Here is an 18764-nt window from a genome sequence, read left to right on the forward strand (position 1 = left end):
GCAATTGTTTGGGTGGAGATGCTCCATGTCTTGAAGGAATAGGACATGTTTATAGAGGCAGAGGTAGAAATACCTGAACTGAAAGAGAAACACCGAACTGACCTCTGTATCTCAGATGCTTTCTGTAATGCATCCTTAATGGGCCACCAAGCACCCCCACCATGCTCTTTAAGACACAAGGAGGAAATGTTTTCCACAAATGTGTTAAGCGATATGCATGTTTCAGCAAAGTGTTGGCTGGAGATTGGAAGTGTGTGCTTTGGCAGGGACGTGGAGAAGTAAATGCCATGGAAAAGAAGTTAGAAAAGGACATGCAGAAGGGGTGGATACAGTGATGTTATTCAGCAGCAGGATAAAGGGTGTTGCATATATCAAATCAACTGTGTGTACTTGGTCATATAATTTGTGTGCGCGCAATGGCTCTTAGGGTGAATTAACAGAGATAATGGTAAGAAGTAATTCTTCACATTTTTGTATAGATGTACACACACCTTGCACACCCAGTGTGTTGTGTCTGTGCAATAGCATTTGTATATGTGTGTGGGGGCGGGTTCCATCTTATTGAAAAATTAATTACCATCCCAATATGTGGAAATTTACCCCGAGGCAAAGGATCTTCAGTCTCTTTGCTATGTTATACATAAGACACAACACCAAGTAAGCAAAACCAAAACCATACAGCATTCCTAGAATATGTATGAACTTGCTTGGCTTTAGACCTTTCAAGGAAGTAAATCAAATTATTCCAGTTATGTAAATTATTCTTTTCTCTTTCTTTTGTTTCTACCTGTTACGTCCACCACTTTCGTTCCATCTGCCTGCCATAAACAATTTTCTTTTTCTTAAAGTGTTTCTGTCACCTAGATAAGACCTCTCTATCTGGTCCCTTGGCTAGTGGCAGAGTATAAATCTCTTTCTAGGCCCTACAGGCAGACAACACTATGTTGTTTACTTCCTTTTCTCCAACATCCCCACCTCCTTATTACAGATTGCTGGCTGCCACCTCACACCCAGCCACCCTGCAAACTTCAGAATTCACATTTCCACTATCCATTTGGAAGGGTTTTTTAAAAACATTTTTTGAAAAGTACCTTCTGTCACAGGTCTTTCTTCCCTAAAAATCCTAAGGGCTCATCCACACTTCCTGCTTGTCCCATGCTTAGAACCATTGGGTCTGAGTGATTTTCTGCTTGTCCTGCTGCTTTCCCCTGGGGAAACTCTCTCTTTGCCACTGAATTGGAGCAAAGTGGAAAACGCAATTGACATTTGCTCTGATTCAGTGGTAAAGAGTGGGATTTCCCAGGGGAAAGCTGTGGGACAAGTGGAAAGCAGGATCGAGCCCTAACATTTTCAATTTTCAGATTGTGCTTGTGAAAATTCCATGTCAGACAGGCATATCTGTGATGCCACATCAGAATCCAGCAAAACAGAGTTTTCTTAGTTGGGTTGGAAGTAAGCTTCGAAGTATAAACCATGTTCACTTGCCATGTGCTGACTTGTTGCCAAATGTTAGTGCTGTGCCAGCTCTGGTAACACAAGTCTCCCACAATCAAGTGTGGAAGCACTATTGGGGAAATACTATTACTGACTATGATGTACTCTGGCATGGCAAGTTCATATGGTCATAGAAAACCCTGCTGCATCCACTGTTTGTGGACCTACAGCATATGAAGGAAGGGTTGCCACATGTCCTCTTTTCCCAGGACATGTCCTCTTTTTCATGGGTATGTAAAATGAGAGTTGTCATAACAATCCATAGTTAAAAGTAGAAGTCAGCAAATGTGTCCCTTTTTTTTTGCCCTAATAAGGTGAAACATTGCCAACACTGACTACAGGGCTAAACTTGTTTGAATTCATATTTATGATCTAATGTTTTGCATCTCTGAATCATTTATCAATTCAGGTTCTGTGGTGTGTGTGTGTGTGTGTGTGTGTGTGTGTGTGTGTGTGAAATTGCCAAGAGATTTTTTGAACCATCTTACTACATAGTCAGCTGAAAGTAGTGTCAAGTTCTGGATATTATTCTCCAGAGAAGAATAAAAGGAAATGTACTCCTAAGGTTTCAACCAGCTGTTGACTTTAATGACAGCCTTTGAAAAGGTCCTGTTTGAATCAGATCAGACTTGTATATGTGGCTATCAAAGCTACAGCTTTCTGTTTGTGGAATTTAAGAACTTAATAGATTCACACATTGCCTGAGACTTTTTGAAATTAGGGGTGGGATGACTTGTGCTGCAGACACCAAGTAAATCAGTGTGAGTTATAATAAAAAGAAACCAAAATGCACAGGAATAAAGCTATTTGAAAGCATATTGGAAGAATGTTCTGTTTTATAGGGCAGGAGTCATGTAGGCCATGTAATTAAATGAAATAGTCCAAATATAGAAGATCACAGTCGGATTAAAATGGCATTCTGTTACAAACTTGATCAAATGCCTTCCAAAAGAAATGTTTAGCTAAGTAAGAGAGTTTGCCATTAAAAAGACCCACCTTGGTATCCTTACTAGACCAAGTCATCTGAAACAGGGTCCTGGAGGAGGAAGACTCCCATTGGACAAGGCATTCTTTTGACTAAATGATACACTTGCATTTTTCAAGAGCATCTTGTTACTCTTTAATTCCAGGACTCTTTCCATTACTATCTGATAGGGGAAGAGGGGATAGATAAATAGATTGTGATGATTTGTTAATTTCAAGCTTTGGTTCCATTCGCCATCTTCTGACAGAGCTGAGGATTCTGGACATCTGTTTTGCTCATAGGTGTGTCTTCATATGATGATCTCTAGAATGGCAATCAAACCTTAGGACTGATTTGTTTTGCTTTTTTTTCTTTAAATATATCTCAAAGCTGCAGTTAGATCAGCCACGGACAGTAAAAAACAGACAAGCAGAGAACAAGAACAAAACCCTGCTGTGGGCTGACCACACAATTATGATCTCACTATGCTGGCAGCCTTTATACCAATACGGTATTATGTAATGTAACAATCCTATGCACTCCCAGCAGCAAAGTAAAAAGCAAAACAGTGCTTGTAGAGGCAAGAGATAACATAGTACACAGCCATTCCCACAAGTATTCTTGGCAACTCCGCCAACACCTGCCAGCCATGATGTTATGCCCCCATAATACTCATGCAAGGTACCAATCATCAGTGGTGATGGTGGCAACATCACGATGCTGTCACATGTCCCAGCCCATGATATAGCTCCATGCCATGTATCTTCCTATGGGATCTGTGTAACTTTGCTGCAGGGCTGATGTATATGCTGCTGCCGTAGGTGGCTGTTGAGCTGGTTGGAATTCTGTTGTCCAAGGTGGTTGTGTTAGGGTGGCCATTTGTCCTACAGAGGACCATTCTCTCTTAAAGAGTAATCCACCCAAGTGTGGTTATAAGTTAAGGAACTATAAGAAGGGAGAGCAGGGTTAAAGTTGCAACTAGGCAGCAGATTAAGCAGGTACACAGATCCGCCCAGGGTAGCTTCTTCCCCACTATGGTGACATTTATCTTTCTAGTGATTCTTTCGAAATGTGCATCTAGGTGCATATATATGCAAGCATATGCATGATTTATGCAAAGATGTGTCCTCTCTTTTTTGGTGCGGTGTTTTCTTTTTTGGCAATGCAGAACTGGCAACCCAAAGCGGTGGAGGCAGAAAAGGAGGCACTGATGGGCAGACCAGTGGTTTTACTTAGCTTTTTCTCTTTTTCTGGTGTAATGCTATCTCCTTGTTGATAGAGGGACATATCCCCCCAAAAAGTATAATTTTGGGGACTTTGAGCAGTAATTCGGTGAAACTTAATTGGAGTTCAGGTGGATATTATTTGATTGTCACTTCCGTGGATGTTTAGTTCCATTCGGTTAGTTCCACTAGCTAGTCTGCTGATTAGTATATCCCTAATTACAAGAAACATGTAACTTTGCAATTAGTTCATGATCCCAAATTGTTCGTCATGTGGTGCCCCAATTATGGAATTGTTTCCACAGAGAGGTCCATCTGATGCCTGTTTTGTTGCATTTTTGGTGCAATGCAGACCTTTTTTTTATTTTCCCAGTCTTTCCTGGCTTAATTTAGTTCTGTTGATAGTTTTTTTTTTTAAAAAAAAGGTCTTCCTGCCTTTTGTTTATGTTTTTATGATTGCTTGGTGGGCTTTTTGTTTTATTTAAATAAAAAGTGTGTATCTTGATAGCTGCACTTCCTGTTTCTACACTCATTCTTTTCTGAAAACAACAGATAACATAGGGGTGGGGGTGGGCTTCTGGTTTCTATATATATCTGACTGGCCACTGTGAGAACAGAATGCTGGACTGGATGGGACTTTGGCCTGATCCAGCAGGACTCATCCTATATTCTTACAGTCAAACCTCAGTTTTCTAACGTCTTGGCTGCCGAAGACTTTGGAAGCCAAACGCCAAAAACCCGGAAGTGAATGCTTCCATTTTTGAACGCGCCTCGGAAGTCAAATGGCTTCCGATGTGCATTTTTCATTTCTTTCCATTGAACTTGCTGACGACCCTTTGATCCTTGGTTTTTGAGCGTTTTGGAAGTCAAATGGACCTCTAGAACAGATTACGTTTGAAAACCGAGGTTCCACTGTATGAAATTGATGATTTTATGTCATTTCAATGTTCACAGAGCTTTCTGTTCACTATGAATGATTTCTGTGCTCACTCCAAAGGATAATGATAAAGAAAGTCAATAAAATAATATGGGCAAAATTAATCAATTTTAAAAGTTGCAGTTTATCTGTGTGTAAGTCCCATTGAACTCTGTGGAATTTACTTCAGAGTAAACATGCTTCAGATTGCACTTCAAGTTCTTTTGCTTTCTGTTGTACAGTTAAGCACCTGCTTAAATCCCTTCCATTGAAATAAATGGACTTCACATTGCTTAATGTGCCAGTGTGGTGTAGTGGTTAAGAGCGGTAGTCTTGTAATCTGGTGAACCGGGTTCGTGTCTCCGCTCCTCCACATGCAGCTGCTGGGTGACCTTGGGCTAGTCACACTTCTTTGAAGTCTCTCAGCCTCACCTCACAGAGTGTTTGTTGTGGGGGAGGAAGGGAAAGGAGAATGTTAGCCGCTTTGAGACTCCTTCGGGTAGTGATAAAGCGGGATATCAAATCCAAACTCTTCTTCTTCTTAATATTGCTTGGTTTCTTCCATATATGCCAGCATTTCTAGTTGCTTGCTTCTAGAGTGAGTTGGTTTGCTGGCCTAAAATGGAATTCTAGTGGGAAATGAAAGTGTGGGTGAAACAATGGAAATTAGGAGCATCTGATACTCCTAGAGAGAAGTGCAGGTTCATGAATACGAAGAGAGGCCATACATTTGTAAGTACATATAGTTGGTAGTGTTGCAATATTCATTTAATAGGAATGTCTCTGGTATAAAGTTGCTAACATGCTGTTGTACCAGCAACTGGCTTTGAATTTTTTTCAGCAATTGCTACCTTCTGCTTTACAGCATGGGAGGACACCTCTCCATCTTGCAGCTTATAAGGGTCATCTCCGCGTTGCCCAGATTTTGCTCAAAGCAGGCTGTGATGTGGATCTTCAGGATGATGTGAGTAGTTCTAACCATTCTTACACCAGGGAAAGCCCTTGTGTCTCTGCGTTAGCCATCCAAAGAACACTGCAACAAGTTTTCTCCTTTTAGAGACTGATTCTGTTTCAAAAAGATGTTTGCTTTGTTTACTAAGGGTACTTCCAGATGGCAGATTAATATTGCAAATGGTTCATTGGAAACAGGCTTTTTCTCCACGTTGGATTTTACACGGAAAGTGTAAATCTGAACCATTATTATTATTATTATTTTGTGGGGAGGTTGGCATTTTGATGCTGCCAAAGTTGTATGGATACTTCAAACAACAACAGAAGCCTGCATGCAGGAGAAGCATTAATTCCACAATAAACCCCCTATCTGGAAGGACCCTAATTTTAAAGCTTTATAGGACAGCATATAACTGGGATGGTCAAAAACAGTGGTTCTGTAGATGAGTGCCTTGGGGCTTTTTCAAAATCTGCAAGGATCGTTTTGCCAGATACTTTTCAATTTATTTTAAGCATAAATAAAGAGTAGATGTTGCCTTTCAGAGTAGTAGAAGGTTTTTCAATATGGTATTGGACAGACACCAAGTGTTTTTAGACTTCACAGGCCTTTCCTTCCTCCAGGAAGCTCAGCGCTAAGCTGTGCTGAATGTTCACATCTGCAAACATTCCATGTGAAATTAGTGCTTTGAGGGAGCTGAATTCCTACCCCTGAACCTTACTCATCTTTTTCACTGCTGTTCTTTTTGGTTCCACTTTTCTTAGAGCTGGAAACTCTCACCACCACCCACCATCACATCATTCATGCTATTCAGAGGTGTGAAACCCATGGCAAGAATGCTTGCATTTATAATGCTCAGGACATTTCTGAGCGGAACCAAAATGCTTTATGGCATGGAAATCACTCTATTTTTGTACTCCTAGTGGATGGTTCTTTGCCATTCATTGAACTAATACATTGTGATCAGCCTTAACATTAAAAAAGAAACGTTGAAAGAAGCCTTTATTTTCATATTTTTGGCAGAATTTGACTCTCATAAAATCTGTGCAGCATGAATACTGTTGTTGCACTCAAACAAACTTTTACTAGCTGGGGTGAAAGTGGTTTTATTATTGAAAGTCACATTATGTACAAGTTATATAGAGCGGGTATATTCATTTGATGAAGTAAATATATTCTCTCTTCCTGTAGCTTTCCTCCAGCTAGTAGATAGCATAGATGAAATGCAATGTTGTATCCAACTAGGTTCTATTCAGAGCTTGGCTTAAGTTCATTGAGTTTTTCAGTGGATCTGCTCTGGGTATGGCTAACATTGGATTTCACTCAAGGTGGATTTTTTTTTTTAATCCATTTACATCCCACCTGAGATATTTGTACCTCTTTTATTGATTGAATGTGTTTATATTCCACCTTTCCTTCAAGGAGTTCAAAGTGGTGTACAAGATTTTCCCTCCCCAAGTTTATCACCACAACAACCCTGTGAAGCAGGCTACCTGAGAGGTAGTAATTGGCCCAAGATCACTCATTAAGCTTCATGGCTGATTGAGGATTTGAAGCTGGGTTTCCTCTGTCCTGGTAGCAACACTCCAGCAACTAGACAACAGTAGTTGTTTTACACCAGAAAGAACTTGCAAATGTGGACTTAGAAACATAGTTCTGCGGCCTCCTGGATTGCAAATATTCTCAGCTTTCAAAAGACTGTCCTTTATCCTGTTTTTTTCCAGTGAACTGTGAAAGTCAATAACGATATTGTTTTTATATCCTATGTAGTAAATACATAATTGCCCAATTAATTTTCCATCTGCCAAATGTTGCATAGCATAAAGAAACTCTTAAAAATGTTGTGGAGGATTTAAAATGCTGACTTCATGTTCTACAGATGTTGATCGTTAACATATTGTAAAAGACCTTATCATTAGTTGAAGAATGACCTCCAGTGGCCTTGAATGGGATTATTATGAATTTCAGCCTGTGGAGACCAGCTCTGTAGAGTATGAAACCCCAAGAAGTAACTCTTTCCTTCTCCCTGCTAATCCTGCAAGCCCTTATTGGAATCCTGATGCCATCTCTGATTGGTCAATGAGTGTTCATACAGCACATACCTCAGAAATAGTCAAGGGAAAAGTGGCCCTGGTTAAAGAAGTCAAGGAAGAAAAAGATAAGAAAAAACAGAGGAGAAAGGCTAGAAAAGATCCTAGAAGATTGCAAAGAGAGAAGGAGGTTAGAACTGTTAACTTCAGCTTCTCTGCGACACAGTTGCATGTACCATTTGGATTGGCCATCTGGCATGTCAGAGCTACTTTAAAAGTGCATGGTTGCATGTCTGACTTTTTTAAAATTATGCTTTGCCAAAAGGTTATCTACCTGTGTCCTTTTCACACAAGAGTCCCACTAATTGTTTTGTGGTTACCATATTTAAAGGAACTGCTTCCTGGGAATTGTTTGCATTGCCAAAATCTAAAGCAGAGGTGGAGATCTTGTGGCTCTCCAGGTGTTATTGAGCTCGCATCTTTCATCGACCTCAGCTAGCCTGGCTGGTGATCATGGATGATGGAAGTTGTGGTCCAGCAACCCCTTGCTCAATGCATTCCCTATGCCTGATCTGTTGTACAGTTCTGGACTCATAAAAGTCACTGGCCAGCTATGAATGACCTTGCACTTAAGAAATAGTTTCTGCATGAAAATAATGGAGGGTAGACGGGTATACTGTGCCTCAAAGGTGGCTCTTATTGGCTAGTTTTGGCTAGTTGGACATTTATGTTTTGGTGGTACATACAGCAATTAACACTGCACAATTTCCTCTTCATTTGTCCACCTTCATCCTCCGTAACACATGATGTAGTCGGGACTAGGGGAGGAACGGAGCTCTAATTATTTCCCATGATATTTTGAGAACACTGTTGCACTCTCTTGTGTTGAGTGAAAATACCCACTTCACTCCTAGTCATTCTTATGTGCTATCCTGTGTGGATATATACAGATGTAGCTGATTTATGTGCAACAGAACACATGACTTTGATAGCCAAAGCAAGCTGGCCTGGACAACTATTTATAAAACAGTTTTCCACCTTGATGTTGGTTGTCTTTCAATTACTCTCTTTGTTATTGCACTGGAAATGCATTTTTCTGTTTGTGACTTGAGATTCCTTTTAATTGGAGGGAAATGGTTCCCAGAGCATATGTTGTCTTCCTCAAATGCCAGTATGTTTAATAAGTCCTTTAATGAACTACATTAGTTTTTCTTGTTGCTGTCACTCTGATCTAATTAAAATAATTGTTACAACAAAAATCTATCAAGCGGGTGAGCAAGTGGGTCTTTTGTTATGAAACAATCATCAGCCTAATCCATTCTATCTGCAACAGCTGGCTCTTGAGCAGTGCCATTTAGAAGGCTTTGGGTTTGAGCTGCAGGGAATCATAGTAGCTCATTTCAGTCCCATGCATCCCAGTGAAAAATGTAGCTTGATTTTATGATCTTTTATAATTTGGCCTTTATTATTTTTTAAAAATAACATTTGAAACAATAAGAAAATAGTATTTGAAAGAAAATAGTATCTGAACATGCCGCTCGGAGAACTCTGTGTTCCTTGAAATGTTTGTACAAATAAAATGGTCTCCTGCTGCTATCTGAAGATATTTTCTGTACTTTCCCCAATAGCTTCACAATGGGTCAAATTGCAAACTGTCACATAACCACTTTGCTGCAGGCCAGGCATTGCATGGAGCCACTCAACTTACATTCCAGCTTCTTTATTTAGACTGAGAACAGACATAACTTCTAGGAATAGTGGATGCAGTTTGAACATGCGTTGACCCAGTTTGCACGTCACGGTAACCCTAATGGTGTACCATGAAAATGGTTTTCCTGTCCTGTTCATCTCCCTACTAATGGTGGGGCAAAACAACCAACACCCCTGGTTTAGTGTTAATGTCTGATCCATGGGATGTGGTTTGTTTCGCTTCAACAAACCAGTTAGGAATCCCAAGGGCAAATATGAGTGACAGATTGTATGGTTTGTTGCGAATGAAACAAACCATCACCCCTAGTTCTGATGTAACGCTCAGCCAAGGTTCATGGCCTGTTTCTTCCTCTTCATCAAATATAAGCCCCAGTAATGGCCAGCAGGTGTGTGTTGCTGCTGGTTACCAAGAGGGAGGGCAAGGCAGTGGGGAAACTGGCATGTTGTGGGTGCAGAGTGGGGAGCTGTGATGCTGCCCCTTCACTGTGCCAATCTCCCTGCTGCCTCTCCCTTTCTCCTCTCAGTAACCAGCCGTGACACATGGTGTTGGTAAGCCAGGAGAGCCACACAGCCCCGCTGGCTGCATAAGGCTTAAAAAAAACCCCCACCACACGTCCAAATAGTTGGTTGACCAGTCAAACCTTTGTAAGTGCATTGTTCATTGGGCTATCTAGATATCAATGGATATTGCAAACATCAGTCAATTGCCTGTCAGTTTGCTGAACTTTGCCTGATTTTGTTCCATCTGAAAGAACTAGATGATTGAGGAACACTCAGAGTTACTTGAGTGATTCTGAGTCAGTTAATCTGCTGATCTGGTGATACATAGTGCTAGGTAGAAGTTTGCTAGGGAGGACATATGGTGAGGCCCATGATTTGTAAGCAGTGTGTGTTGGAGTGGGGTATGACTTTCAGAATTGTAAGCTACCAGCAGTTAATGGTTACATCATGTCATGCTTCTACAAGGAAAACGATGGGGGGTGGGCGGAGCATGATAACCTCTGTGGCTCACCACATACAGTTGCCAGCGCATTAGTTTTCATGCTGGAAAACTTCACATGTGACAACAGCCTACACTTAAGTTTCATGTTCTTCTTTTTCTAAATGGGAATTCTTTCTGTGTAGGAAAAGTATAACACGTGACGTGACCTAATTGCTTAGGTTGTCTGCTAATAGCTAGACCAGTGCAATGTTGCACAATGTAGAATTTGGAATTTGGAAACCAGAGTGTGGCTTGCTCTTAAACTCATACAGTATTTCAGTAGCACTGTGTATGTTGCTGCTTATGGGGATGGGATGTTTTGATGCGGCTAATTGATATGCATGTATGTTGATGTAGATTTGAAATAAAATGTGTGTTAGTAAATAATGGGTGCTCTTTGCAGGGTGACCAGACAGCTTTGCATCGAGCTACCGTTGTGGGAAATACAGATGTAATAGCAGCTCTCATCCACGAAGGCTGCGCTTTGGACAGACAAGACAAGGTTATTGCCACTTTTGTGTTTATTCTCTTTCTGTGTTATGTTGTCGTCTCTGGAGGAAGCTCTCTCCAACTTGTTTGTGTCATTTGCTGTAGAGGAAATAAATATAATGCAGAATAACACAACACAAGTACAAGCTCTTGAAAATACACATCTGTATTGAATTGGTAAACTTCATTTTTTTATAAGTAAATATCAGTCATAGCTAAATACAAAACAACACAGCATATGGCAACATACATGCAGAGCAGCATCACTGTAAATACAATAATTACACAAACTTTCTTAATCTTTGTACTAGTTACTAATGTTTCCTTTTTTGTTGTATTCAAGTGGCAGTGGGCTACAGATCCACATAAACTCAAAGCATATGTCTTCCCCTAAAGAATACTGGGAACTGTAGTTTGTTGGGAACCACAGCTCTGTGAGGGGGAAGCACCAGCCAAGTGCTTTAAATTTGCATTGGGTGTGCTATATACGTATGGTGGCATCTGCAGTGTCCAACTGGATTATTTCCCTTCAAGTAGTAGGATGCTATGAGCTGATAACCACATTGTTTTGAGGAAACCCACCCAGGGCTGCTACCGCTGCTGGAAACCCCTGGAGGGGAGAGTGCTCTTGTGCTAAATCGTGCTTGCTGGTTTCTCACAGGCAACTCTTCTGCCCCTGTAAGAACAAGGTGGTGGACTAGATGGGCCATTGCCTTACTCCAGCAGGCTCTTCCTATATTCTTAAGTTCTTAGATGTAACTGCTAGGGATGAACCTTAGCCCTAGGCCCCGCTCCCTCCTTTACACATTTTTTTCTGCTTAGCTTAACCATGGTTAAAGGCTGCATTGGCACTGATGTTTATCATAGTAAATGCTAACCAGGGATTGCACCTAGCCGTGGTTTCTAGTGTACTTCAAACTCTGGTTAGCCTCAGGTAAATTAAATGTTGATGCTGAGCTGATGCTGGGTTAACAAAGATTGGGACCAGGAGGGTTTTACTTCCTGAAAAAGGGGGGGAGAGAGTGGCAGTGAGTATGCGAATTCCCATGGTCTGCGTATAGTAATTCAGTCATTTAACATGGCATCCAAATAGAATTATAAATAGCACCTCCGGATATATGCAGTATTTTCTCTATATGGACACAGTACTCTAAACTGCTGCTTTTCTTTTGCCTTCAGGATGGGAACACAGCTCTCCATGAAGCCTCTTGGCATGGATTCAGCCAGTCTGCCAAACTGCTTGTTAAAGCAGGCGCAAACGTTCTTGCCAGAAACAAGGTGAGATGCATGCAGAAAGGAGCATTCAAGTGCTGCTCTGTAAAAAAAAGGAAAAGAAAAGAATAACTAATTTTTAAATGGGAGTTTTTCCTCATCAGTAGTTTCCAGCGGAGGCATTTCTGGATAAGTGGCAGTGCATTTTCTTGGCAACACTCTTCCATTTCATTTAAGATGGACTATGCCTTGATTATTCTCTTTGAGAGAAAACTTGTATTCTGGCAGTTGATGCACGCGCGCACACACACATGCACACACACCGCTCTGTTGGGAATGAATGTTGCATTAATTATGGCTGAAGAACTATCAAAGTCCTTCTAGCACCCTAATCAGTACAGAAGCGTGTGAAAATGAATTGAACAAACAAGAAAATGTCAATTAAAAAAACCCCATTTATCAGAAACAAGAAAGCCAGACACATGAATGGCAAAACTGAGGGGAAACAGCTTGTCTTCCATGAGACTTTCAGACACTAGGATAAGCTCTTGTTGCAAACTTTTGAGAGAGACTCAGGTGTTCTTCCTCCTCTCATCTATATTATGTTTTGAGGAACGTTTTGCAGAGAGGACTGGTGGGGGTGGGGACAGCAAAAGGTTGGATCCTGTCTTTTTCTAAGTCAGCAAGAGTGTTTCCTTTTGCATACGGTAATTCCACTCAGTGGAAACTCCCACCAGCAGAAAGCAGGGAGGTGACTTTTGCTAATTGTGCCACCTTTCATGCTGTTCTTCTGCGTTGGTGAATCTTTCAGAATGCTCTTGGAAAAAGTTACTAGAAGGTGTTTGTGTATGTGATCACAAATCAAACAAGCCAAAAGGTGAAGGGTCATACGGTATCCCTAATGATGAAGCAAATCACTTAAGACAAATTATGACATTACTAAAAAAAAAAGTTAAAGTGTGGTTAGTGTAAAGACGAAATCCTGGTAGTGGCAGCCATTTTCCTTAAGACATCTTAAAGGACTTAGAATGGGCACAAAGTCCCTTCTTAAAAACTACAATCACACTTTTCAAATCTAGATGGAAACAAACTGATTCCTATCCAGTTCCCATTTACTTCTCCTCCTACATGTATGCTCTACTTTTCTATAACAAGAACAGAACCCAGTTTTTTTTAAAGAAAGTAGCCAATAAACTGGAATTATACAGGATTAGGGAGTTCTGACCAAACTGCGGGAGGCAGTGGAAGACAGGAGTGCCTGGCGTGCTCTGGTCCATGGGGTCACGAAGAGTCGGACACGACTAAACGACTAAACAACAACAGGGAGTTCTATTATAATGGTCAAGAAAAAGAAATCAGAAATTTTAAATGAACAAGAGCACCCTTGGTTTGAACTCAGGAAATTAAGTTTATTTATAGCAAAAGATATTATCAAACAGCAGGTAAAAAAGAGAATTAATGTTGTTTTAACAGCTGATTTTGGCATTTAATTTTAATGTCAAAGGACAAACTACCAAAATTTATAACAAAGTTATATATAGGTGATCTAACATGATTGTAAGAAATGGTGTGAGATAGTTTCTTCTTCTTTTCTAAAGGTGACTATTGTGTTTCCCCACATCTCTTTCCTAAGGCAGGCAACACACCACTACACCTGGCCTGCCAAAACAGTCATTCCGAAAGTGTTCGGGTCCTGCTGCTTGGAGGCTCTCGGGCTGATATAAAAAATAATGTGAGTGTTACCAAAATCTATATCTGCAGATTTGTTAGAGAAAAACCCTCAAATGCAGTCTTTGAGTGGAAAAAAATAATGTGACCATGCTTAGATATGAGTTTTGTGGCCGGTCCCATTCCAAATTAATTATCAGTTGAATGGTTTTGAATGAGTTTTCTGAAGGTTTAAAAACCTTTACATTTTAACAGGAGAGGAGCAAATTTGCAATCAACCTAACAAAGGCAGAAAAACATTTTGTAAGGGCAGCAGGGCAGCTTGCACCCCAACCTCATATCAATGTTGCCAACTAAATGGGCCATGGATGTTGGAGAAAAAGAAGCGTAACTGCTCCATGTGGTTAACCAGATTTCCAGTGTACAGCACTTGCCCCTGCATGTTTACCCAGATGCATATTTCCTCACTGTGTCCAGTCAGGCTTACTCCACAGAACCACAGCTTTACTGTGTTAAGGCATTATGTTAGCTTCCTTACTGTGATTTGCCTCCCTTATTTTTAGGCAGGAGACACCTGTTTGCATGTCGCAGCTCGATATAATCATTTGCCCATCATTAGAGTGCTCCTCAGTGCTTTCTGTTCTGTCCGTGAAAAAAACCAGGTCAGTGCATGAACTTCATTGCCACTACACTCCAATTTCTATAAGGCTTCTAAAGTATAATCTGATTCCGGTATTTAGAACAAAAGAGGTGGCTGTTGTGCTCTGAACTATGGAGAAAGCTTTTGAAATTATTCCCCTTTAAATTAAAGTGCTGCTATATCATAGGTATTATTTTGGCCTCAAGAATTGCCTTAAAGAAATGGTGTGTCCTTAGTTTGTCACATCAGAGCATGTTGTTGCATTTACATTTCTTATCTGTACTCTTTAAATATATATATCTGTAAATGAAAAGCTGCAACATTGAGTCTATGCTCCTGCTTCTGCCAAGACTCATTCCAGGGCATCTCGCATAGCTCATTGCAAATACTGCAACCAGCAGGAAGATCATTCAGCAATTTTCAAGTGGTCAGTGGGTGGGTGGATGGGTGGGGTAGTTTGGGAACCACTGATTTAAGACACAACACCACAACACCATTTAAGACTTAAATGAAGTTTGCTTCTACTGTCTTGTTGTTCAACACATCTACTTCAGAATGTTGTAGAAAAATATACTTCAAAAGTAAAAATAACCATGTACATGCGTAGTCAGCTGCCTCGTGATAAAAATATTATTAGAAATAAGAAAGAAAGGAAGCTGTGGTGACGTATCATGAACCTTGGGAGGTACATTGATGCTCGTCCTGTTTGCACTTGCCTTCATCATCTGCCACTCTCCTTTGGGACCTTCTGGTCTGCAGGGCTCTGGAATTTGGGTCCAAGATGCAACCTTAGTTGCACTGTTAACTGGATTGTCCAAAGGAATTTAAGATGCTGTGGAACAAGCGTGGTGACAAGTGTTGGCTGTGGCTTCCATAGGATCCTTTACAATATCTAGTAACACTGAATTGCTAATATGTGACAAGTCTCAAAGCCAATATACTGGGGAATACATTTGTGGGTGTGGGTGCTTTTAATTGGCTTTACATATTTTCACTGCTGTTTTTAATAGGGCTATTTCTTTACTTTTTAAATCCTATTTATTATGCATTTTTAGTTCTTTCTGTTCTAATTTATGCTGTGAGCTGCCTTGGGTCCTGCATTGGCAGAAAGGTGGGGTATTCAACCAACCAGTCTGCTAGAATGACTCAACAATATGGTAATACAAAATGTGCACCCTCCTTTTGGGTGGCACAAAATGGTGCTGTTTGTCCGGACCTCAAGGTGGGGCATGTTCAAGTTTCATTCTGCTTTCTTAACCTCTAGGCTGGCGACACGGCACTTCATGTAGCTGCTGCTCTGAATCATAAGAAGGTGGTCAAACTGTTGTTGGAAGCAGGAGCTGATGGTACAGCCGTTAACAATGTAAGCACTGAAGTCACTGAAGTCCTTATTCTTACTGTTTCTAGTTATTTTTTCCTGAGTGTTGGATGACAGGACAGCATTGATGAAAGGAGTGTCTGGTTCTTTTAATTTCTAAAATGTCATTTGGAGAGAATCGTGTTTTCTCTTTTCTCTTGCAGGCTGGTCAGACCCCGCTAGAAGTTGCCAGAGAACATGACAACCCTGAGGTTGCTCTTCTACTCACTAAAGCCCCACAGGTACATTATGAATACAGTTCATTAATGATCGACTCAGAAGCATCATTCTGCAAAACTGCTCTGGAATAAATGTCTCACACACTAGTGAAGTGGATGTGTTCCAGATGTTGACAAAGAAAAGACTTGATGATACTCATTCTCGCATGCATAAGCAAGTGGGGTGTGTTGTGTCTAATGTATTGTACGCTGTGCTGTAGTTAGTGCATTTGGTTCAAAAACGACATTCTCTGCCCATTTCAGAATTTACTTTGCTGCTGCTGCTACATTCTAGGAACCGGGCAGATATTTTAAAGCATCCCTTTCTGTAATTGGACCAGGATGACTGGGTCATCATGGTATTAACTTGAAATGTTGCTACATGCAGATCTTGCGCTTTAATCGTGGAAGGAGCCTGAGGAAGAAGAGGGACAGACTGAAAGAGGAAAGGCGTGCTCAGTCTGTACCAAGAGATGAAGTGGTGCAAAGCAAGGTACAGCCAGCTTTCTGTGTACTGAAGGCAAGGAATGTGGTCTGAGTGCTTGAGTCCCCCACCTCTTGAAAGTATTTTTTTCATCTGCCATGAGTGTTTCACCTTTTGCGTTGTTGTGCTTTAAGCACCTGGAGGAAAATAATTAGTACCTGCATTACAACCTAGGAGAGCCCTCTTCGGTTGCTGCTGCTGCTCTGTTTGGAATTTGGAGAAGTGTTGTGTTCAGGTCTGAATGTGAGAACTTATCAGAGAGCAAAGATCAGCATCTCTAGCCCCCTTGCCTGTGTGTGCTTTTATTTTGAAACAGGGCAGTGCCTCAGCTGCTGATGACACTCACAGCAGTGACCAGGCCCTTCAGGGGAGAGGTGACATGAAAGCACAGTTGCCTTTATCAGAGCTCAGAGGGAGGAAGAATAAAAAGAAGAAACCAAGAGAAAAGGTACCGGCAGATGCAGAATGACAGCGGGAGGGCACTCTTAATCTAGGCGGTTTCTCTCATCTCCTTCCATTCATGGGCAGGCTTTCTAAAACATGCCTACTTTTGGTGCCCTCTGTCAGAGACATCATCAACCTTTCTATAGTTTCAAAGAGAATGGGCCATGGGGTAGCTGACTTCAGCCGGAGGGGAACAATGGGCCCCACAGATTTCTGTCCCCCCCATTTGCTTAAACAAAAGTGTAATAGTAGTAGTAGTAAAATCCTTCCAGTAGCACCTTTAAGACCAACTAAGTTAGTTCTTGGTATGAGCTTTCGTGTGCAAGCACACTTCTTCAGATACACATCTGAAGAAGTATCTGAAGAAGTGTGCTTGCACACGAAAGCTCATACCAAGAACTAACTTAGTTGGTCTTAAAGGTGCTACTGGAAGGATTTTTTTATTTTGACTATGGCAGACCAACACGGCTACCTATCTGTAAGTAGTAGTAGTAGTTGCTGCTGTTAATATCATCACCAGCTTCTGTGAATCCCTCATGCCAAGTGAGAGGCCCGAAGGGTTGACCATGGGTGATTGCAGCACACAGCCTTAAAAGGATTAGCTGCTCCTGCTCTTGACCATGGGGAGGAGGTTTGGGTCCAGACTTCACATGAGCAGACTGCTGCTCAAAGGATGCCCCACAGAAGAAAGAGGTGGAGGCAACCTTTACTGATTCCTTCTCCAGTGTTCCTCCTGCTGACCTGCTCTGGAAGGTCAGGGGACCCTCTGAAAGTTATTAAAAGTGACACTGGAGGGGGAAAGGGGAACTGGCGGAAATTGCCTGCCTCCCTTCCTGCAATGGGGCCCTCCACTGGATCAGAGGCCTTTTTGCAAATGGAAGAAGCCCTTTTAGTCACAGAAAGCTATTATTGGGGCCAATTATTCTTTAATATGTGTTTAAATCTAGGCAGATAGTGGATGCTTAGTGCATTTAACAGAAGCACAAGTTCATAGCATGTTGGGTTCAACCCATTTTCCAAAACAGTTTGCAGAGCCTGATGAGCAGCAAACAGGAATATTGATTTGAATGAATGAAAACAAGTCCATATGGCGGCCACATTTGCGTCAGTGCATTTCATCACTTAAATTGGGCAGTGGTAGTAAATGTAACAGGAGAGATAACATTTGACACGTTACTTTGACAATTTTATTGGGTTGTTTGAAGAACACAGTTAGCTTTGAATTTGGGTATCACCTTAAAATGGATATTGTGTGAAACAGTCTGATCCTGAAGAATGTGGAATGTTTCATATGTGTCCTCAGCAAAGTTTAATTAGACCTTGTTATGGAATATGGGGAAAAGGGGGCTTTTTGTATGCCAATAGATAAGTTATCATGAGTGCTACATTTGCACTCATGGAGAATGAATGTGCTGGAATAAATAGGTTTTTTAAAAATGGTGTATTTTTTAAAACCAGGTTTTGGCACTCTCTGAACCCACATCACCAGCTGATCAGCAAGTGCCTCCTAACCCACAGCAGAATTTGCCAAAACGCAAGAGCAAACGCCGCTGCGCATCTCCTCCACCTCCCCATGAATTCAGAGCCTACCAGTTGTATACACTTTACCGTGGAAAGAATGGAAAAATCATGCAGGTAACTATGTAATTGGATTAACAGGCATGTACACTCTTCAGAGGGTAGGGGACAGAAAAGGATTTAAAAGTTAAATATATTAACTTTCTGTCTTGTGCCTTTGTGGGCTACCCCAGCCCGGAAGCCTCTTTCTGCCTGAATGAAGGATGGAGGGGTTTGTGTGTATGTAGGAACCTCTGACTTCTGGGTGGCTGGAATGTAGCCTGTACAAAGTTAAGAGTCACATCCATTGCTCTGCCTGTTTTTGCCTCTGGTACATAAGCCCCTATGTTTCCCCTGAGGAAGCACAGTCCTTGACCTGAAAAAGGTTCACCAACTCTTTTAGAAAGATTACAAGCGAACAAACTTA

At 41.2% G+C, this 18764-nt stretch overlaps 1 protein-coding gene across 12 annotated transcripts in view; it reads left to right on the forward strand.

Annotated features, from left to right (window-relative positions):
- Positions 1-18764, forward strand: part of ANKRD6 (ankyrin repeat domain 6) — a 66710-nt gene that overhangs the window by 40071 nt on the left and 7875 nt on the right. For 4 of the 12 annotated variants that reach the window (XM_080999855.1, XM_080999860.1, XM_080999861.1 and 1 more), the window contains exons 3-13: positions 5439-5561; positions 7515-7766; positions 10672-10770; positions 11937-12035; positions 13603-13701; positions 14201-14299; positions 15542-15640; positions 15799-15876; positions 16241-16345; positions 16653-16784; positions 18239-18415. In XM_080999855.1, the coding sequence (XP_080855981.1) occupies positions 5439-5561; positions 7515-7766; positions 10672-10770; positions 11937-12035; positions 13603-13701; positions 14201-14299; positions 15542-15640; positions 15799-15876; positions 16241-16345; positions 16653-16784; positions 18239-18415 (1362 nt within the window). Of the gene's footprint in view, positions 1-5438; positions 5562-7425; positions 7767-10671; positions 10771-11936; positions 12036-13602; positions 13702-14200; positions 14300-15541; positions 15641-15798; positions 15877-16240; positions 16346-16652; positions 16785-18238; positions 18416-18764 lie in introns of those variants that run through there. The other 8 variants (XM_080999862.1, XM_080999865.1, XM_080999866.1 and 5 more) reach the window with 8 other exon arrangements.

This window comes from Podarcis pityusensis, assembly GCF_964106645.2.
Source record: "Podarcis pityusensis genome assembly, chromosome: 3".
Taxonomy (NCBI): domain Eukaryota; kingdom Metazoa; phylum Chordata; class Lepidosauria; order Squamata; family Lacertidae; genus Podarcis; species Podarcis pityusensis.